Below are 24,077 nucleotides of genomic sequence, written 5' to 3' on the forward strand. Positions count from 1 at the left end.
GTGGAGCATATTGTTTAAGAAAGCCCACAGGCCTCATTCTTGAGCCAAAGTATATCTGAAGTTGCTTGACAACCTTGAATCACAGGAACACATTACCATATGAAACAAAAATCTGAAGTTAAAATGACACAAACTTTGCATATGCAACGGTGTTAAAAGAAATATTAGATTGGACAATATTGTCTTTTTATCTGTGTTTCAATGTATGTATTTGTAATACTTACTCTCAATGAGCATACAAATGGCCCCTATGAAAGTAACAGAGAGTAACAGAAGTATGAGCAGCCCCTAGAAAGTAACAGAGACTTCTAAAGCGTAAGGTCATGTTTGTACTTTGCAGGTAATAAAGAAAAGCATATATGGAATTTATTTGAATTCCTAGAAAATGTACAAATAATATTCTAAAATTTTAAAATAGTCCTTATTTAGTCCTTAGTCAAAGCCTTAGAAAGCTTATGCTACTCTAGCTGATAGGAAACACTGTTGTGCCTTTGGAAGAGGCATCTATTAGAAGAGGTTTTTCTATCAGTCTAAAGTTGATAGCAAAAGAGGAATTCATTATACCTATATCACTGTTTTGATATTTGAACTGCATAATGTGGTGAAAGGAATAAATTGTTTGATTTTTTTTTTATTTTCTATCTATAAGGTATCTTCAAGTAATATCTGCATATTCTACTATTAAGGCAGATTTTGACTTAATTCATCATTATCCTGATCAAAACCCTATATATTTGTTTTAAGCAATTAATTTTAAGCATCACAAATATGAAAGAGAACAAAACTCCACAAGACATGCAACTACTTTTTTTCATAAAACTAATAATTTGAACCGAGAACAAAGCTCCATATGAAACACTACCAGTTTTTCATAAAGCGAATATTTTGAATCRTTTCTGTTGAATACAAAACATCTTATTGTAAAGAGGAATTGTTCAACAAATCAACACATTTTTATCTATGCTTAATAAATGTTTAATCTGTTTAATACATTTCAAACTGATCAGATAAAAATAAAGTGAATTAGTTGCTTAAATTTCAGCTTAAGAGTTTGATGAAATAGTCTACTTTCCTAATATTTTTCTTAAAAAAATGCACCTCTCTTTTTGACTTTTTTAGACACAGATTCTGCAACTAGCAACAGATCAGCAGTTGCCACTGAAACTGTAGTTTCCATAGGCTGATTGAGCTCGTTACCTTGGAGACAACCTTTTTTTTTTTTTTTTTTGAGACAACTCTGCAATGAATTGTAAACAGTTTTCTTTTTTTTTTTCCCCCAAGAAGGGCTTGATGTCAGACCTAAGTATTTTCACTTACATTAGAGTTTATAAATAAAAACAACAGGATACTGAGTTAATAAAATTAAGAGCATATTGAATGTCTATCTCTGCGTCATTACGTTTGATCATGCTTCAGTTATTCACTTAGAATATATCTATGTTTTTCATCTGGGATTTAAATGATGGCTGATATGAACAAGACACTTGGTGTAGGCATAGCCATGAGCCATTGTTAAAGACTTAGATTAAAATGATGGAAGATAATTCAAATGACAATCTCACTAAGAAGGATTAAGTTAGGAATAATAGGTTTCAGAAAAACTATCCTTTTTATCACTATAAGACTTGTCAAAATTAGCCAGAGAAGTGATTAGTGAGGCTTCTCATGATCTAGCAAATAACTCACTTGAAATAATATTTGAAATTCATAACTCAAAAACTTTTTATGAATCATATTTTTTCATTAGAAAATTGGGGCAATTCTGTAGATAACTCAGTTTTGCATGGCACAAGATGCCATGAAATTCATAGCAATATATTTTACCATTTTTATAAGCATTATTTTAAAATTTTTGTACTTTGGAGATATGACAACATCATTCTTCATCTAGATTTTGATAATCAAATAGATTTTATCTGAAGTAGATTAAAACACTGAAAAATTCACCCACTGTCTCCTATTAGTCTTTTTAAAAATATAAAAGTTATTGTATTTCCTGGACTTTAAAATGGAAACATCACAAGTTCAAAAAATGATTATGTATGCAGCTAAATTATGAACCCTATTTCTAAATCCCATATTATCCAGTTGAACTTCAGCAATATTAAGGACACTTTTGTTTTAGTAGAAGTGGAATAAAATAATAATCTCTGTTACTGATTTGTCTGTAATTAAGGCTTATATCTAGCTTTTCTTTCTGAACTTCAAAAGTTTTTAGGAAAAATTTTAATATACTCCCTTACAAATAAAATCATGAAAAAAATATTTGCAGTATTTTTTCCCTATAATTTAGTATATTTCATTTTATTTTGTCTTGTATTGTTTACTAGTCACAGTCTGACTAGAATTCTTTTTTTTCTTATTCACATTTAATTAATAGTTTAAGCAAATCTCTTCTAGCTCAGAGATCTCTTCAAAGAATTTCTGTAGAGTAACCATTTGAATATATGAAAGTCAATATCTTTGATGCTCATATATTACTATTCTCCAACAGGCTGACAAACAGATTATATAAAATCTCCCAGACTTCAATATTTCAAGAGGGGATTGAAGGAAGAGACAAGCTCTTAAAAGATCTTTAGAAAACCCTAACTAGTTCTTCCTTGAAATATATGGCTAATCATTAGAAACCTATATTAAGGCTTTTTCACTGGACAAAATATTTTCATGAAGTGGTAAGTCTCTGGTTTGTGTTTGTAAGCAGATGATAATACATTGCAAACAACATAATTAGATAATATATTGCAAACAGTCTAACCATATGACTAAGAACTGAACTCTATCGTCTACCAGGCTATGTATTTTTTTTTTTCTTTTCTGTGATTACAGTCACTGACAGTTGAAGTGAATTTAATGTTTAACTGATAAGTTCAACCTTTTCCCCTCACACATTAAAAATCGTTTCATATTCAGAGGAGATATTCATCTGGCTTTCTACATTTCAGTTATAAACCTGAGTCCTCCCTATCACCCACACCAGTGTAGAGAAAACTAAACAAAATATAGCAAAGGTGAAGTTTATTTTCTTTAGCTACCATTGGGTTGCCAAAATGAATATTTTAGAGAAACAAACAATCACACACACACACTTTCTCTGAGGTTTTGTATTTATGGTCTTAAAATGAAGAAACTGATTATTTTTCTTCACTCTATTAAGTAAACTAAGCAGTGGGATGGGAATACTCATTGGTAGCATCTGTGATGGGTAATTAAATTGTGGCGTTGAAGCCATTTTCACAACATTAACACTTCCCCAAAGATTATCATTTAATGATCCCATTTATTAAAATCTTCAATATAATTTTATAGAAGTGGTCCCTTGTTATCTTTCATCACACTGTTCAAACTTTAGTTTTAACTTCATGCCTAAATATGTCCACTTTTTTGGCACACACTGACTTTCCTTGATCTAAATAGTACAGCTGGGTATATCCTTACAAATGGTTCCGATTTGGCCAATTTATTTTTAATTCCTATGTATTACTGATTCAAAAGTTTTTCAAATTTGGAAAAGAGGAATTGTCTTTTTGCCCCCTCCACTCCGATGAAACAACATCTGCCTTGAATGATGACCTTTTACAATTATTTTTCGAATCAGTGTATTTTATATATATTTAAAATCTAATTATTGTTAGCAGAAATTCTCTCTGTTGTGCACAATAATCCTTTAAAGCTAAGAAATTTGCACGCATGAAATTATATGAAATATATTTAAAAGTCAACCCTCCAAAAATCAAGCTCTGAATGTCAAAATGGTTAAAATTATATCCTAGAATTTTTTTAATACCTTAAGACTTCTTCTATATTTAAGATAATTTTTTATCCTATTAAAATTTCTGCATTCTATTATTTTTACTTTCTTCCTGTATTTATAATGACAAATGAAATTTGCTACGATCGAAATATTATTTTTACTAGATCGAGTTCTCTTATCAACTTTTGTATCAATATTTGTATCAGAGATTCATTGAAAGAAAGGATGATTAACTTGTRTGAACTTCCAATAAGAATGAGCAGATTTAGTGGCACAAATAAGAAGAACAAACCCCAAGTGTAAGCTTTCTCTATAATTATACAGTTTCAGAGATCTATATTTGTCCTCATCATCCTAGGATGTAGTAAACACAGAGAGAAGTTGCTTTACATCACACTAATTCTCTTCTTGAAATAAATGCCTATCTCAAATGTTAGACATTTTTATTCTAGGTATCTTAAGTTAGGTGAGACAAATCTCTCCTGAGTGACTTAAGTATTTTCCTCTCTAATGCTTGGAGGAATAAAATAAAATAAAATAAAATAAAATAAAATAAAATAAAATAAAATAAAATAAAATAAAATAAAATAAAATAAAATAAAATAAAATAAAATAATATACATGATATGTTAATTCTGAAGCTATGAATATTTTGCAGTAATGTTAAAGTGCTACTTAAGAAGTAACAAAAATTCTACAGCTACACTCAGGAGAGAAGTCTAAAGAAACCAACACTACATTGTATTTTCTGTCATGCTAGCTAATCTTAAATGAGYTTAAGTACCTCCACACTGAACTGTGGAAAACAATAGAGGAATAAAATAAGCTTATTTCATGACAAAATGAGGTAAATGCTATAAATAAGTAGACTTAGACATCTGATATGTTTAACGTTAAGAGACTTAGACTCAGGGAGTTTGGGTTTCAGGGTATTCTTTAATCTGCACAGGGTAGGCTGTGCCTTGGGCTCCAAGGACTCTGTGGCATGTCCTCCATACAGGAGCTACATCATAGCTCCTGAATGGGCAGGGAGGATCTATCCACTGATGAATTTTAAAGTCTTCATGGTTTGCTAGTTTCCTGTAGCTTATATGGAAAAGTCTTGTTAACTAATGCTTAGATCCTGGGAAAAAAAAAAAAAAAAGAAGTCTGTAGACTATTTTATTCCTATGATATTTTTTTTATTCCCAGTCTCTTCCCTGCCCTATCTAAGACAAAACATAGGCCACTAGTGTGTGATAAACTACATAGAAAACAATTTAAAACCCAGAGCTTCTCAATTTTTACTATTATTGCCACTCATGAGCAAAATATATCACTACAGAATAAAACAACACTGTTCATGATAAACAGTGTAGTCCAAATATGAACCACACTGATATCATCTTCAACCTTTTGTAAATGAAATCATAGCAAAGACTGATCTAAGAGAAGCTACATATCTGACAAGGTACTTAAATCGGTATTTGTAAAAGTGGTCGGTTCTATTTAGGAACATTAAAAAAAAAAAAAAAAAAAGAAAAAAACATACAGTGAAAGACTTTCAAAAGTGCACCCAATAGTTTTCATTAAAATTACTGTGAGCAGCTGGGTGTTAAGCATTTTGGCAAGACTTAGCATATTATGTAGCTGCCTAAATGACACTGGAGCTTTGTTGAAAGTTTTGCCTCATTTTCACTGCTGAGAGCTATACAAGCCATTGTGGTGCTCTATTGTTGGCCTACTTGTGGACTAAAAATAAATGCAAATCTGAAGAAGAATTGGAACTGGAAGATAACATTGGTTACATCCTTGTGACTACATTACTTCCACTGCATTTACTTGTACTGGTTTCATTGAATATACATTATTTTCAGATATGCTGGTATCCTAATCAGTGAAAAACTGCTGAAAGGAATTAAAAGTATGYTGTCAATGAGAGTAATAGAATAAGCACATGCAGAGAGCAATTATTGCAATAATCACATCTCAGCAACACTGTGATCAACAATCCCTAAGACAGCAGAGATACAAAGGTGCCAAATAATGACTCTGAATAATGTGACTCTTTAAAGATATAGCCAAGCAGGTGAGATTTGCCTCCTCAAACCGAAAGAAAACTTATATTGCAGAGAATAGTCACACTTTTTTTTATTATTATTTCTAAGTTATGTAAAAATGTCTTTAAATGCTAAGTAACACATGAAAGAAAAAAAGCTACATCTTTTTCTTCATTGATCTGAAGTTAGCTCTGTCATCTGCAAACGATGCATGATCCTATTTGTCATCTATACTACAGATGACTATATATAGTCATATATATATATGACTCTCTCTCTCTCTCTCTCTCTCTCTCTCTCTCTCTCTCTCTCTCTCTCTCTCTCTATATATATATATATATATATATACTATAGAGGCTGCATAGCCTCTTCCTCACCAAACTATAAGTTTCATAATTTAGATTCCTGACAATGCTGATAGCCCCTCACCGGACACTCTCCAGTTTTTCTATATCATCTTGCACTGGTGGGTTCCAAGACTGGAAATATTATTCCAACTGTAGCCTCACCAGCACAGGGTATTACAGGAATAGCAATTTTATTCAGTCTGCTGATCAAGTTTTTCCTTGAGTAGGTTAAAACTGCATATTCTTTATTTGCACAGTTGGTTCACATTCAACCTAGCATCTATAATAATTTGGTTTATAAGAACTATTCAATGTAACCTTCTTATCATGTCATGGCATATGTAGTTGCTACTTTTCAGGTTCAAAACAGCACTTCTTGTTGGGAATCTCTTGCCCCAAACCTCAAATTTGTTGAGGTCACTCTGGATGAAGTGATCATTTGAAGTGTCTAATGCTAAATGGTTTTGCTTTTAAATACCTAGAGTACCCAGTAGTGATGTGAATTTTACCATAACAGAGATTATATTCATTTTATTAAAAAACAAACAAACAAAAAAAAACCAAATAAATTACCTGTGGTGGAAGCAGTGGTAATCTGATATAAGCAAGCAGCATACTTAGGTCACTGCATCGCCTCTGCATATCATATTTCACCCACATCATTAAGGCATGGAAAATTGTTTCTTCATCAGGAACATTGACATCATCACTAGCCAGAAGTTTATGGAGTTCTTCAGCTGGTAGTAGTAAAAACTCTTGATTTCTTATAACTTCCATTATATTCTCCTGACAAGATGAAAATATTTTATATTCATTAATACTGAAAGGAAAAAGATCAGTTATTAAAGCTAAAAAATCTCATAATACTGGGCAATAGCTTTTGTATCAAATCCACACACAAATCTTCAGGAAAAGAAAACAAAAATTATTAGATGAAACATCTATAGTCTCATTATATATATATAGTTTTATGTAGTTCATTAACTAGGAATGGAAAAAGTGTTTTCTTTTTGAACTAATAAAGACTACTGTACAATTACACACTATTTGAACTTTTATAATCTTAATCATACCCAAGCACATTTAATATATACTATAGGGCTAAATGCACACAGATTTTTTTTTCCTATATGTTTTTTTCTATTCTATATTTCTATATTTTTCCTATCTATTTCTTAAATAGCTTGTCAGTCATATACAGTCACATTATCACTAACTGAATGATGTTTGTCTGTGCAAAGCTAAGAACATTAAGATCATGATTTTAGCATAATTACCTTACAGGAAAGACACATAAACCAAAGGAAGTTGATAATTTCACTGTTCAATCTGTTCAATCATACTATTCAATCATTAGAATATCAAGATTCAAAGTAATGCTTATGTAGAATGCTTATTTTAGTTGAGAGCAGAAGAAAGAGTAGGAGCTGAACTAAAACTTACCTAGTGACACTGTGACAATGTACCTGCCAAAACAGGAGACAAAATTTCTCCCACATTTAAAACATCAAAATTACACTAGCAGAAGCATATTGTCCTTTTCTTTTTTCTCTTTTCTTTTCTCTTTTCTCTTTTCTTTTCTTTTCTTTTCTTTTCTTTTCTTTTCTTTTCTTTTCTTTTCTTTTCTTTTCTTTTCTTTTCTTTTCTCTTTTCTTTTCTTTTCTTTTCTTTTCTTTTCTTTTCTTTTCTTTTCTTTTCTTTTCTTTTCTTTTCTTTTCTTTTCTTTTCTTTTCTTTTCTTTTNCTTTTCTTTTCTTTTCTTTTCTTTTCTTTTCTTTTCTTTTCTTTTCTTTTCTTTTCTTTTCTTTTCTTTTCTTTTCTTTTCTTTTCTTTTCTTTTTATATAGTACCTGGAGATGATCATTCTAATTCTCTAACATAACTTGAAAATTGCTAATTTAAATAAAACGTTAAAAAAAAGTGCACTATTTTATTTAGGATTGCAGGGAGAAATTAAAGATGATAACAGACTTTGAAATTCATTGAGTTGTGTAATATAGTTGAAATATTGTGCAATTGAATTGCTGGCATGTGCCAGCACATGCATGCAAATAGAATGAATTAGCTAAAGCTGGAAGTGGTGCCCATTGAAGGTGAATGCATTTTCATATAAAACAACTTTTAATGATACATATTTTTTACTTCTATATATCCACCTATATAGGCTCACCAACACAGAGACTAGTTAACTGTGTTGTTATATCGATGTTTATAGCCAAAGATAACTTAGTTTAACTCAGGTTTTGTTCTTTTTTTTTTACATCACTTATTTAAATGCCAACGGGTAGCTAAAAGACAAGATCTTTATGGTCTGAGGTTTTAATCCAATTACTTCCATTTAGCTATGTTTAAATTATTTGACTAGAATATTGGACAATAACTTGGAAATACAGGGGGAAGTTTGTCGTAATTTAACCGCAAGTTGGCTTAATTTATTTTAATTAAAAAGCCATAAAACTTAGAAATTTTCAATGCATTTCTTAATAAAATGATTTATAAGGCAAAGTTTAATTAACTCTGGTTAAATTGACATTAAATCCTATTATGAAGATAATATAACTCTACTTGTTAATTGGGATCAACATTCAACTTTGTAGTAGTATATTAATCCAATGATTCTAGCACAACATTGTGATGGTAAAATACGTTTACAAATTCAGAGGACTTAATTATTTTTGAATAACACTTGCAGCGGGGGCTCTGAATTTAGAATAATAATTTCAGGTTTGATATCTATTTTTTATTTGTACTTTTATCTGGATATATATTTATATACTTAAGATTAGCTTATTTCAGCCTCTATACTGATTTATTGGTGACTGAAAGGAAAAAAAAAATCGACTTTTCAGACAACATATATGAGCTGTCGAATTTCATAGGCAAGCATGGAGCATCTGAGTGGTGCAATTCATAGAAGAGAAATATCCTCTGGGTGTTCACAAGAGGTAACAAACCCTGGATGCTCCACAGCTGGTGCTACCAGACTCTGCGGTTGCTGCAGCTTAGAGGCACAGCTTCTAACGATTTCGTGATAGAATAATCACAGAATCACAGAATATTTAAGGTTGGAAGGGACCTCTAAAGATCATCTAGTCCAACCGCCCTGCTCAAGCAGGCACACCTACAGCATGCGGCACAGGGTGGCGTCCAGGCGGGTTTTGAAGACCTCCAGAGAAGGAGACTCCACAACCCCCCTGGGTAGCCTGTTCCACTGCTCTGTCACCCTCACAGTAACAAAGTTCTTCCTCACATGGAGATGGAACTTCCTGTGTTTCAGCTTATGCCCATTTCCCCTTGTCCTATCATTGGCCACCAATGAGAAGAGCTTGTCCCCTTCCTCCCTGCATTCTCCCGTCATAAACTTATACATGTTAATCACATCCCCTCTCAGCCTTCTCTTCTCCAAGCTSAATAGGCCCAGTTCACTCAGCCTCTCCTCGTACGAGAGATGTTCCATTCCCTTAATCATTCTAGTTGCTCTTCTCTGGACCCTCTCGAGAAGCTCCACGTCCCTCTTATACTGGGGAGCCCAGAACTGCACACAGTACTCCAGGTGCGGCCTCACCAGAGCTGAGTAGAGGGGCAGAATCACCTCCCTTGACCTGCTGGCAACACTCCTCCTGATGCAGGACCCCATTGGCCTTCTGGGCCACGAGGGCACACTGCTGACTCATGGTTAAGTTGGTGTCCACAGGACCCCCAGGTTCCTCTCCATGGAGCTGCTTTCCAGCAGGTTGACCCCTAACCTGTACTGGTGCCTGGGGTTATTCCTCCCCAGGTGCAGGACCCTACACTTATCCTTATTGAACCTCATGAGGTTCCTCTCTGCCCAACTCTCCTGCCTGTCCAGGTCCCTCTGGATGGCAGCACAGCCCTCCGGAGTRTCGGCCACTCCACCCAGCTTGGTGTCGTCTGCAAACTTGCTCAGGGTGCATTCCACGCCCTTGTCCAGGTCATGAACAAACTGAACAGCACCGGGCCCAGTACTGACCCCTGTGGGACACCACTGGCCACAGGCCTCCAACTGGACTCAGCCCCATTTATCACCACCCTATGAGCTCTGCCATCCAGCCAGCCCTCAATCCACCTCACCGTGCAATAATCCAGGGAAAGGAATAGTCACAGGGAAAACCCACAGGGCAGACATCTCCACTGTAGACCCACACCATAAATATTTTATGTTTGGAGGCCTTCCCTGCAGAAGACCTGCTAATGGATGCATTGCTACTCAGGGAACACTATGAACAGGCTAACCACAAGGTCACCGGTTGACGTTCACTCTGGTACTGATCAGAGCCCTGGGGTCTTGATATACCAGTGGGCTGTTGTTGTTGTCTGAGTAAAAAAAAAAAAAAAAAAAAAACCCTCTTATAGGAAGATTTTGGTATGAACTTGGGACACAGTCAGCTGACCTGYGAATCGAGCTGACCTGTGAATCAAGAATCCACCCATCAGGTGGATATCAACAGCATGTTAAGAAGAAACTGAAAACTCAGACCTGCAGGGGGTCCCATAAAAGACATGTATGCGCTGTTGGGAATTCTAGAAAAAACTATACTAGAGGGATAGTCATCGCCAAAATGGGGAGAATGGTCCCTGTATCATGCACCTGTGACTGAACTACAGAGGTCTGATCTGTATATACATTTTCAGTTCAGATCTATTTCTAGCTTTGTTACACTGTTAGCTTTGTTATGACATCTTTAATATGATCTCACACTTGACAAATTACTGTCTCCCAAATTCAGCACAATTAACCCCTGAATCTGAAAGAATCCCAGACTTACACAGTTGCAGGCGTATCACAAAAGCCTAAAAGTGTTATTCTACATGCCTTGAATTACATGGGTTTTCAGGTGACTCAATGTTGGGAATCGCAGGAACTTTTTAAAAGTCTTTATACATATTTACAGCGGAGATATACCTAAAACATAACAGCAGTGAATGTTCAGAGCTAAAAACTCAAAGTCTCAAAGTCTTTATCATTACAACTTGACTAAGGAATATATCAACCTCATAACTTTCTAGGTGACATTTTAAGTTAATTTCATTTGGAGCAGTTAAGCATATTTCTATAGAATTCTGTCTTATAATGGAAATCATCTGTTTTATTATTTTCCTGTGGAAAAATATGAGAACCATACTCCTTGCATGTACCAGATAAGGCAAAATGTGCCAGATAAGGCAATAAATGTACTAGATAAGGCAAACATCAATATGACATTACATTACTCCCTAAAACTTTGATTTTCCAGTACAAATAATTCTACACACGTTTAGTTACTTTTGCTGCAAGATGTTTACCAGAAATACTATAAACCTCAGTGTGATACCTCAGAGTGATACAAAATTATAAAATAAATAATTATCTCAAATCACTCAGTACTTGTAAAGATGTTTATTTCAAGTTCCCACAGGCACTGCCAGCACTGCCTGGGCCCCCCTGTTGCTGCCCAGCTGCAGCCCATTACATTCTGTCCACCACAGGCAAAGGCAGGAGTCAGGAGCTTTCACTATTTTTTTGCTTCTGATTTTATGAATATTGATAATCATGAAAATAATGAAAGTGGTCTTTATTTTTACATTTTAAGGAACCTGATACAAAAGCATGTCTCTAATTTTCCTCTGGATGAAACACTGATAGTAAATAGAAAAATTTTATACACTCTACTGGAATTAAGGTACAAGGTAGTCATTGAGCTACTTGATCCTGATATGTTGAGGTAGTCTGAGCAATGTTCAGATCCTAGGAGCCCAAGAAATTTTCAGAATAAAGGCACACAGCATTTGCGCATATTTAGGTTTACATGACAATGAGTTTTTAGGACCTGTAATTTCCAAGTCTGATCTCTACAGTGTTTTGTAGATCTGGTCTCCAGAGATGAACCAGCCTGTGACTAACAGATCTCCTGCATGGGTCATTCGCTTAGCCTTTTTCTCAAACAAGAATGGCAATATTTAATTCAGGAGTGAATTTTTGCTTTTAAACTAGAAAAGGTAATTTACAGTGGAATGTATGAAAGTCTCTGAACTCTGAGAACGTAATGTCTCATTTCACTGCTATTCCACTTTCTCAACATGATAATACAATAACTACTGTCATGGGAGTCACATACTTTGCATGGCAGAGATTTTTTACTTTTAAACCTTTTCAGCAAGACATAGGATCAGGCCATAATGTAGTAGAACACAGTCATGTAAACAAAATATGTCTATATTTTTAGGTAACTAAGCAAGTATTATCTTAATTGTGCATCATAAGAACATAAATTATCTAAGGAAATTAAAGTATTATTACATGATATTTAATAAAAATGAATTCTATTAGCGATATTTTTATAATGATTACCTATTCTCCTACATTTGATTTTTTTAAATCAAGATTTTCAAAGGGGATCAAATTATTTTACAAAAATCATTGTCATTGATGCATATGGTCACTATTTTACTCAATAGCATGTATGCAATGGTAAGAAAGAGCCTTAGAGTTATTTCTTCAAAATTATAATAAATGTAATTTCACTCTTTACTCACTAATAATCCCAGATTCTGAGCATGCCAGTTAGAATATATTGCAACTTGACAGAAGTACTTTGGCATTAAAATTTTGGTTTTGGATGAAGTCTAAAAAACTTCAGTTTTGTATTTTATTGATTTTGATGCCATGGCAATGCAAAAATAATAAATGCATACAAGAACAAGTATCTGTACGCTAGTTTTTCCCTAATAAGAACTGGGTAATGTCAATGAACATTCTAAACCCCTGTCATGTATCTTCTTTCCTAAGAAGAGTGGAACTTTGAAGTTCTTGAATTGCACGTGGCCCGTGCTCTAGGTGTCCCTTCAGGGGCAGCGGGTTTCGACTAGAGATCTCTAGAGGTCCTTTCCAACCTTAACCATTTTGTGATTCTGTGAATTTAATTTCCATTAGACAAAAACAAGCAAACAAACAAAAGCAGTATTTACTAGCATGAATGGGGCCTCTTTCACAAGCCAAATTCCAAGTCTCACCAGGGAGAGCTCTGTCAGAGCTCACAGATCACAGAATGGTTGAGGTTGGAAGGGACCTCTAGAGATCATCTGGTCCAATCCCCTGCTCCAGCAGGGACACCTAGAGCATGTGGCACGGGGCAGCATCCAGGCAGGTTTGGAATATCTCCAGAGAAGGAGACTCCACAACCTCCCTGGGCAGCTTGTTCCAGGGCTCTGTCACTCTCACAGTGAAGAAGTTCTTCCTCATATGGAGATGGAACTTCCTGTGTTTTAATTTGTACCCATTACCCCTTGTCATAACACTGCCCATCACTGAGAAGAATTTAGCCCCCTCCTCCCTACATACTCCCCTCAGGTACTTACACATATTGATCAGATCYCCTCTCAGCCTTCTCTTTTCCAGGCTAAAGAGGACCAGCAGTCTTTCCTCATAAGACAGATGTTCCAGTCTCTTAATCATCTTGGYTGTTTTACGCTGGACCCTCCGAGCCCAGAACTGCACCCAGTACTCCAGGTGCGGCCTTATCAAAGCTGAGAGGGGCAGGATTTCTTCCCTTGGTCTGCTGGCAACATCCTCCTGATGGCCAGGATCCCATTGGCCTTCTTGGCCACGAGGGCACACTGCTGGCTTATGGTTAGCTTGTTGTCAACCATGACTCCCAGGTCCCTCTCTGTCTCTGCAGAGCTGCTCTACAGCAGGTGAACCCCTAATCTGTACTGATGCCTGGGGTTATTCCTCCRCAGGTGCAGGACCCTGCACCTGTCCTTGCTTAACCTCATGAGCTTCCTTTGCTCAACTCTCCAACCTGTCTAGGTCACAGCTACCTATGGCAGCACAGCTCTCTGGAGTGTTGGTTGCTCCATAAGCTAGGTATCGTCTGCAAACGTGCTCAGGGCGCACTCTATGCCCTTGTCCAAGTCACTGATGTACAAGTTGAACAGTACTAGGCCCAGTACTGACCCCTGGGGGACATCACTGGCCACCGGCCTCAGAGCAGAAAACATACACACAAGAAGTTTGGCCTTGAACAGAACACACACGCAGTTTTCTAAGTTTGCATCTTTACAAAGGATGGAGGAAATTGCTTCCCCTTCTTTGGCTCATAAGCAGGACAAAGGAACATAGGCAGGTGAGAGACTGAGCTGAGCCATGAGTGGGGGCGAAGAGACTAAGAGGTGCCTGGAGTGAGGGGGACAAAGGAGTCAGGTGACCTTAGGTGAGAACACATGGAGGGAGGCAGCAGTTGGGTGTAGGCGGCCAGACAGGCTGTAACTTCTGAGTACCGTGGCCAACGCGGAAAAGGAGAGGGCCACCCTGGCTGGGAAATCAGGATAAAAAGGGGGCTGCGACCTCCAGAAAGTTGAGAGACCCGACAGGGATGCGCTCGGGGAACTCTCCCTTTATTTGAATAAAGTTTTAGGTCTCCTCTGTCTCTTTTTTGGACATTCAGTTCTTGACAGTGAGATTTTCGACACACCTCCAAATGGACTCAGACCTCTTTATTACCACCCTCTGAGCTCTGCCATCCAGGCAGTTCTCAATCCACCTCACTGTCCAAATCTATCCTATCGTTATCCTATACTGTTCTCTCTGATCATGAGTCAAGGACTTTTTGTCCTTCCTCAAAAAGCCATCTCCCCTTTGGTCCAAAGCAATTTTCAACCTGGTACAAGAGCCTTACTCTGGTGACTGTCTTATTTTTATTATACTTACATAACTTGTTTCTAAAGTGCTCTCCAAGTATGAAAAATATGAGCTGGTCTTACTGGTGTTGTTTGCACAGTAGGAATGCAACATGTYTCATCTAGATAACAGAGCTAAAGTTTTCTGGATTTAAATGACATCACTACAGGAAAATATTTATGACACACTCTCACTGTCCTAGTATGATTTAACTTTCCTCCCTGCCCTGTTCAAGTGAACCATCATCCGATTTAAGTCTGGATACAGTGGCGTCCCTAATCTGTAGATAAATTACTCCATTCCTTGTGGTAGTGGGAACAGAAAAAWTTTGTACGCCAGTAGGATAGAAAGACATGAAGACTATCACTTACAACTCCATTTAGGGCAGACAGAATAATATCAGAGTAAAATTATGTGGTTAGGACATATAGAGGAAGAATAAGAACTCGACAAACAGACCACAGAACTTCTGGGTCTTGCTAGCACGCTATCCACAAACATTTTAAAACTTGCACAGTGTATGAATGTGTGTGCATGCACATCCTACAGTGAGTGCACCAAGAGCCAGCCTGTATTGATCAAAGCAGACCACATTGGCATTTTAAGTAAGAATAGTAGAGGGAACATAAGGTTTAGAAGAGGCAAAAGCAGGAAGGGCAGCACTGTCAGGCTTTGTAGTGCTCAGCAGAAGTTACAAGCATGTCTCAAACGCTTAAGAAGCTTTTTGTGCATGTGGGTATTGTGTTTTGGAGGTTGGTAGATGAATGAAAAATAGGTATTTGTTTCAGGCACTGTGAGTTTATTCCTGTCATTATGCAGAATCCAAAACTAAGGTCTGAGTTCTAGCTTTCAGGTAGAAAAATGTGAGTTAATTTATGTCTTTTAATCTCTCAACCATATCTCAGCTCTATCTTGGATATAGAACCTTTAAACATATATGTCAAGGTAAGCAGATAATATTTAATTTCTTATGGGGCTTCAGACTTGTTTACTCTGCTTAGCAGACATAGACAGGAAAATGATTTCTTCTCTCATTTATTTTTTCTATACTTTGTTGTTGTTTATACACATTTAAAAATGATGGTTTCTTTGTTTGTTTGCATCAGGAATTACATTTTGGATAAAAAGCAAAGTAGGATCCAACGACCAATTTGTGTTGAGATGCCAAAGAATAATTTAAATTGGGGGACAACACTGACCTGAAAGAAACTTGTATAAACCAAATCTGAATAAATGAAGTCTGTAAAGGCTGGAAATTAGGAAATTATTTCTTACTGTTAAAGCAAAAATCTCTAAAACAGATTTCTAGCAGTATGAGGAAGGAATAGATCTACTAGAACCAGTCTTACAACTTAAGATACATCTTATAGAAGAACTCATCTGATGAAGTTTCCCCTGGCAGCAGGGGACTGTCTCTTGGGATCTTTTTCAATTTTATTTTAACCGAGTTACACTTCTGTTGAACCTAATAACATTTGATTCACTGAAGAATACCTCCAATAAAGGCATCATCTCAAAGACACTTGGAGATGGATAATTTGCCACTTCTGCAGTAGCTTTCACAAGTAATCATCCTCAACATTAAAATGCGTGTCTAATTTCCCATTTGAACTTGTCTGTCTTCCACTCCTACATACTGGTTCTTATTAAGAATTTCTCTGTCTGATTAATGAGCTCATTAACACCAAATCTTAGAAAACCTAAAATAATCTCTTGGGTCTTTAATAACTCAGAGGAGTTCAGTGGTTATCGCCTTGTTTTTACAACTCATTCACAATAATATTACATAGAAAGGTAGAGGAGTGAAACAGGATACTTAATCATTAACACTGTTCCTTGTGGCAGCACCTATGAATTCACTGGCAACTGCATAATCATGTACTGATGAAYCCTGATTATGCTTAGGGTCTGAAAGGTGCTGAATACAGCACAACATGAAGTCTGAATGCATATAAATACATAGTTTTATACAGTTACGGTCCTGTTTAAGGAGTGAAATTGTTTAAAATCGTTATTTTATATTAGCATTTCAGATTAAGTGGTCATTCAAACTGCAACCAAATATTTAAAAAAAATATATAATTTATATATATATATAATATATATATACACCTTCCCTATGTATCCCATAAAACAAGTAGCCCATTACAGGAAAAATACATATTTCAGTAAATTCCTGAATTCCTTAATACTCTTCTATTCATACACCTTTTTTTTAATTTTTTTTTTTCATCCCAGTATCAGAAATATGATCTACCATTTAACTAACACTGGACTTAATTTGAAGCACTGCAAGCATTGCTGAGGGTCTCAACTAGAATGAAAGAAAATTAAAGAAGACAGTGTATTCTAAACTGAAAACAAACAAGAACAACAGCAACAAAACACATTTGAGCAGATTTTGCTCAAATGGATTTTGAGAGTAGAGTTGCCTTTCCTTCTAAAGGTGAAATTCCAAAGATCTCCATAAACAGGTTTGAAGAAAGTAATTATTCTCTGACAGCTCTTAAAGCTTTTAAACACACTATGTAATCCAGATTAATTCTAAAGACCCAGTGTTATGGTAAAAAGTTAATTAGCATAGCCAAAAACAAATATAAGCCTCCTGCAGATAACAACTTTTTGTTCAATAGTATTTTTGAATATAGAATAATACAAGGATAACTGATCATCAGTGCTGATRTTTTCTATATCCTTTCCACCAAAATAACAGTGTACATTGTAATGTAAAGTAACCACTGCGTTACACCTTAAGTGGTTTGTCAAGATAAAAGGCCACTGAAAATTTCTCACATTAAGTTGTTGTGTTTGATAGAACACTTAAAAATTGTTAAAGGAATGCTGCAAGTATATTAACATACTGTGTGAATCCCAAAAGACAAATTTCAGACTAAAGTGAAATTGTAAAACATTTGTCATGCTGCACATTACATTGATTAAACTGACAGATACTCTTGTTTTGGAAATTACTGTGCTTTGGAAATGTGCTTTGGAATGTGCTTTGGAAATTACAAATCTGAAAAGAACAGTCATTATGCTTTACTCCGTCCAAGACTCTGCATGTTACCATCCAATAATCTCATGCTGTCAAGTAACTATAGCATGCTGTAATGCTGTAATTTCTTAGTGTCAGTTCTTTACTGTGAGTGGGGAGGAGCTGAAAAGAGCTTTATAGCTTTGTCTTGTAATATTTTTTTTAATTAACCTGTCTTCAAATTCAAGCATAATTCTTATTTTTTTCTATTAACCTTTTTTTTTTTATCCAACACTTCAAAATAATCTGCATTGTTTAAAGAACTATCTGAAGTAAAATAGGCACAAACTCAATTTTCCAAAATATATTGCTATAGGTCCCTTACATAATTATATTTTCCTGTAAAATACTAAAAAGACTTCTAGACTAAATATCACTTAGGTATACATTTTGTTTTTAACAATGAAAATAAATAGCAAACCTCTTACGGAAATGAAGAGAAAAATGATGAATAAGCACTTTAGTTATCACTAAAATTTTGCTCTGTAATGTAGTTATTTTTACAGAAGACAGTCATTTTCTCTTTAAAGAAGACAATCATAAATACTCTTCAAAATAAAAGTATTTCTCTAAAAGATAGTCATAAAAATTCTCTCAAAATCTAAAAAAAAAGAGCATCTAAAAATGGAGTAAGAGGGTCAGCAGATTTGCAAAAACTTAGGAGAATGGGTCTCCTACTACAGTAATGCTTGAGCAGTTAGTAATGTCATAAAAAATACATAGTATTTTTCAGATAAGATTATTGCTAGTTGAAGAAGCCTTGCAAAGAGATTAGATACCCAGAAGCTATTTTGTGTTTAAGTTCTCATAAAACATAAAAATATCTCTGTGGTTTCAGAGCAAACAAAGGTTCATCTGTGACCAGTGACCAGATCTAATTTTGACAGTGATCAGATGTGTATATATTATCGGATGTTTAAATATATAAATATAAAGTATTGTTTATGTATCATATTTTTGAAAATTATGATTCTAAGGATTGTGCAAATGACTCCTTATGTTAAGAACTTTTTTTCCATTATTTATGTAGTAGTATTGTGAATTCATTTTCCAGAGGGACCTGGACAGACTGGACAACTGGTGGTTAGAAATCTCATGAAGTTCAACAAGGGCAAGTGAAGGGTCCTGAACTTGGGAAGGAATAACCCTGGATACCAGTACAGATTAGGTGTGGACCTGCTGGAGAGCAGCCCCGCAGAGAGGGACCTTGGTGTCGTGGTGGATGACAAGATGTCCATGAGGTAGCAGTGTGCCCTGATGGCCAAGAAGGCCAATGGGATCCTGGGGTGCATTAAGAAGAGCGTCTCCAGCAGGTCGAGGGAGGTGATCGTCCCCCTATACACAGCCCTGGTAAGGCCACATCTGCAGTACTGTGTCCAGTTCTGGGCTCCCCAGTACAAGAGGGATGTGGAGCTGCTGGAGAGAGTCCAGCGCAGGGCTACCAGGATGATCAGGGGCCTGGAACATCTGCCCTATGAGCAAAGGCTGAGAGAACTGGGCCTGTTCAGGCTGGAGAAGAGGAGGCTGAGAGGGGACCTGATCAGCGTGTATAAATACCTCAAGGGAGGCAGTGAGGAGGAGGGGGGCGGCCTCTTTTCAGTGGTGGCCACTGATAGGACTAGAGGAAAGGACCACAAGCTGAGGCAGCAAAAGTTCCACAGGAACTTGAGAAAACACTTTTTGACAGTGTGGGTGACAGAGCCCTGGAACAGGCTGCCCAGAGAGGTTGTAGAGTCTCCTTCTTTGGAGATCTTTAAAACCCGCTTGGATGCAGCCCTGTGCCACGTGCTCTAGGTGACCCTGCATGAGCAGGGGGGTTGGACTCGATGACCTCTGAGGTCCCTTCCAACCTTAAGCATTCTGTGATTCTATGAAATATATAAATTTTCAAATAACTATGTCCTATTGACCTTTTTTCAGGGAAGCAGAAAAAAAGGATAYGGCCCCAGGCTTGGAAGATGCAACCAAATGTTCCAAAATTCTAACATATGAAGACAAGAACAACTTCTGAAAAAGTTCTGAAAAAGCAGACAAAAGAACATGAGGTAATTTTATGTAACCGAAAAATTCATCTTTGAATTTAGGTTGAAGTTTAGGGCAGATGGGGTTTAATTGTCCCCTCGGGTGCTTCTGTCTTTCCATCAATGATATGGAAAGTTTGGGTAGAAGGCTTAGAATAGAAGGCATCTAACATTGATATGCCTGAGTCTGGAAACCTCGCTCTCCCTTTTCATTAGTGTTCTGAATTATGAAGAGGTGGCTGTGCATTTTGTACTACTTTAAGGTACAAATTAGTAGATTACTTCATATCTCTTGATATTTTATCAGGAGAAAATTACGCATTACTGACAATTACGTTTGCAATCAAAACTGAAAATTAGAGTTAGGCTGTATACAGTTGTATAGTTACACTAAGTTGTATAGTTAAATCTATTAAAAATAGCAGTGCATATATCTGGCTTAATGTTTTATCATTTTTATTGTGGTCATTTCTAGGTATGTTATATTAGAACCATTAATAAAAGCAGAAAAATCATGGAAAAGAATCATAATTGTTTCTATTGGAGCATTAAAAAGCCACATTTACCAACTGAATTCAGAATGCTGTATATACTGTAAAGAATTCTGTTAGATGATGATACATTCAGTAAACATTTTAAATGGTTCTGTATTTAATGGCTGAAAGAGAGACTCCACAGTGTGCAAGATAAATGCAGCTTTCAGGCTTTGTTGTTTTTAGAACAAACCACTTTCTTTTCTTTTACTTTAAAAAAAAAGTTCTTTCTTTTACTTTAAAAAACAAAAAAAAAAAAAAAAAGTTAAAGGAGAAATAGTTTTCAGACTTTTGTTTTCTGTGTAATAAAATGCTGAATCTTGTTTGTGGTGATACTTTAGCATGTACCAGTAACAAAATGCTCTGTTGATACAGACAAATTCTAATCTGTCATGGTTGCTTTTAATGGTGAATGAAACTTCCAGCTCTTTTACTACTTAAAAGGAAACTATTTTTTATTTGCATTGTGGTATAAGAGCAGCAGCTAAATAACAACAAAGAATACAACTGTTTCTTCAGTGACCTGCTTTTTCTATAATTTTGGGGGTAATATCTGTTTCCTACTCAGTCAAGAATTTCCTCAACTTCTCCTATACTGTGGAATTTTTGTTTAGCAAATCTTTCTAAAAATACACTAAACTGTGAAGCATCTCCTTTGCTGAGCAATCACTTAAGGAGAATTTGGCCTTCTTTCCATACATTCCACTTTACTCCGTGTTCAATATTCAGGACTAACAAATAGCAGCGTTCATTTCTGTTGCCACTTTTTACATACATAACACACACCAAGCAGGAACATTGAAGTACATAGACTATCATCTGCCACAAAGCCAAGAAGTCTTGCTAGATCTTTAACATCTTGTGCATTAAATATATTTTTCACATTCAACTCACCAATTGTCCTTGTACTGAGAATATTTTTTTTTTTTGCACAAGTTTTATTCAATTCATGCATTCAAGCTTGAGATGACAATATCTGAGAGGGAAAATTTACCACTTTTCTCTGTAGCTATTCCAGTTTATTCCAGTGTTTAAGCACTCTTCCTGATGGAGAAGTGTTTCTTATTTCCCATCTGTCTAACTTGAATTGGCTCTTGCTAGGCTTTCTGAACTAGATTAAAGAGCTCTTCAGTTCACAGTATTTTTTTTTCCCAGCAGACATACACTGTAATCAAGTATATAGGCTGTTCTTTTCTTTAATAAACGGAAATAGCCCAAGATCTGTAAGACAATCATTGCAAAGTTNTTTTTTTTTTTTTTTTTTTTTTTTTTTTTTTTATCCCTTAATCCTGTGTGTGGCTTCCCTTTAGTCTCATCAAATGGTCTCATAGTCTAATCATTGGTCTACATATTTGAAATCAATTCACTTATTTAAAATGAGTTGAGGTTTCTATTATGTTTCATGACAGTTATTTAATTATTGTTAATCTCCAGCATAGTGTTGCAAGAAACATTGTTATGTTCTAGTTTTAGCAATTAAAATCTCCATGTTATTTATTTTTTTATCTATTAACAAATTTAACCTCTCTTCTTGACAGTTCTCACTTTATCTCCATATGCAATACTATGTTTCTGTACTGATTTTTTTCTCCATTATGTGTTTAAGGTCTGTGTGAAACAAAAGTCAACTTTACATATTTTGAAAGGAAATTAATTCTAGGTATAATTAATGTATAATTTAAATTTCTTTGGCTAATAATAGACTATACATGACAAATCATAGAATCATAGAATGCTTAAGGTTGGAAGGGACCTTAGAGGTCATCGAGTCCAACCCCCCTGCTCATGCAGGGTCACCTACAGCACATGGCACAGGGCTGCATCCAAGCGGGTTTTAAAGATCTCCAAAGAAGGAGACTCCACAACCTCTCTGGGCAGCCTGTTCCAAATAAAATAAAATAGAAAGAAAAAAATGAATTTAATCTCCAGAATAAAAAATAGGACGGTGAATAAGAAAGTTAAGTGAAAAGACACTCTGAGTTTCTTTTTATCTTCCTTATATGCCACAAAGGACAGGGCAATACTGAGTCCCTGGAGAATTTCCTTTAAAGACAGTAGAGCTGATAAATTTATTTCCTAAACTGAACAATTCACAGGTATGAAWTTTTTTGTGTCTTCATATTTCATTACATGCCTGGTCCATCCTGGAGCTTCTGTTTTGTCACATATTTATGTCATTTCTGCTAACTTTTCTTTGCAGTTTTACCTTTTTCATTTGACACAAATTTATATCCTTATTGGCCTTAGAACAGGTTAAAGATGTCTTGGAGATAATTCTTTCGTTTAGMATCCTGCCACTTGTCAAACCAGGCGAGAATGAAAGCCAACGTTATATCATGGGGAAAAGAGAGTAAGAAACAGCAGTTTAGGATAAAGGATTATAACACTACTTCTGATGTTACTATCATTAACTGGAATAAATGATACCAGCTCCAGCTCTAGATGAGCCCTCATCAAATATTAGATGAAGTCAAGAGTACTTCAGGTTACTGGAGTTTAGACCATTCAATTTATTGGAACTTTTTTAATAAATTCACCTTCACATGTTAGGTATCAGTGTTGGATACAGTATTACACCTATGCAAAAACACCAGTTATCTCTGAGAATAGCAGTTATATATCGAAAAAAAAAACAATTTATATACTGAATTTAAACTGAAATCTTGATGTCAGACTCCAGAAAATTAGCTTCTGGTGTTGGATTCTTTACAGAGATTTTCTTCATTGTTGTTGTTAAACAATAAATAAGTATTTTCACATTTTAAATAAGTATTTTCATATTTTAAATAATCCACCAGAGGGAGTTCTATGAATGAAATAGAAATATTGAAAACAAACATAAACTCTTGGTATAAGGGTTTATATGAATAGCTGACACTACTTACACATTTTATTGCACACTACAATTTTTGGTCACACCTTTTACAAGTAAATCAGAGTTTAATATCTATGGTTTTAACTTGAAATCTTAAGTCTTTCTAAACACTGATAAGGGGGTCAGTGTAAATGCAGCTCTGACACTGTCTCCAGTCTTGAGGCATGAGTATTGTCAATAATTACTGAAGTACTACAAGAGCTAGATTGCCAGCTGGTATAAACCAGCACAGCTGCAATGACATCAATGAGGTTATGTCAGTTTAAATTGGATAATAAAACTGTTTTGCTACTTTTGTTGTTTTTCCAGTAGTTTATATAATAACAATTTTAAAATCAAGTAAGGCTATTTCCTTCTAAGGAGTAACAGATCCTTATTTAGAAGTGTGTTGTATTTTCAAAAGTAATTCAGAAGCTCTGATTTTTTTTTTTCTCATTTTTGGAAATGAAAATGTAATTTGGAAGAATTGGAAATGATTTAAAGGAATCATTTCCTTCCTTGCTTCCTTCCTTCCACCCCTCTCATTCTACAGAAGAGCTTTTCCTTGCCAACAGGGTGCTGGTCAAATGAATATCTCAAAGGTGGAGTAACAGAAAAAGGGTGTCAAAAAGTAATAAGAATTTTGATCATGAAGAAAGACAAATCATCTCCAGACAGGAGAGTAAGGAGTAGCTGTAATTAATAGCTGAAAAGTGTTCTCTCTAAATAAGTGAGTGCTAATAACCTCTAACTGGTGTCAGTCATATAACTGTAAAAATCTCACAAACAGTAATTATTACTTTTTTCAGTCCATTTCAGC

General features: G+C 35.4%; 1 protein-coding gene across 1 annotated transcript in view; it reads right to left on the reverse strand.

Moving 5' to 3' along the window:
* Positions 1-24,077, reverse strand: part of KLHL1 (kelch like family member 1) — a 139,866-nt gene that overhangs the window by 73,820 nt on the left and 41,969 nt on the right. Inside the window, exon 4 of the mRNA XM_026044098.1 lies at positions 6,714-6,926. Coding sequence (XP_025899883.1) covers positions 6,714-6,926 — 213 coding nt within the window. The remainder of the gene's footprint in view (positions 1-6,713; positions 6,927-24,077) is intronic.

The sequence above is a fragment of the Nothoprocta perdicaria genome, unplaced genomic scaffold (genome assembly GCF_003342845.1).
Source record: "Nothoprocta perdicaria isolate Ctin4 unplaced genomic scaffold, notPer1 scaffold_104, whole genome shotgun sequence".
Taxonomy (NCBI): Eukaryota; Metazoa; Chordata; class Aves; order Tinamiformes; family Tinamidae; genus Nothoprocta; species Nothoprocta perdicaria.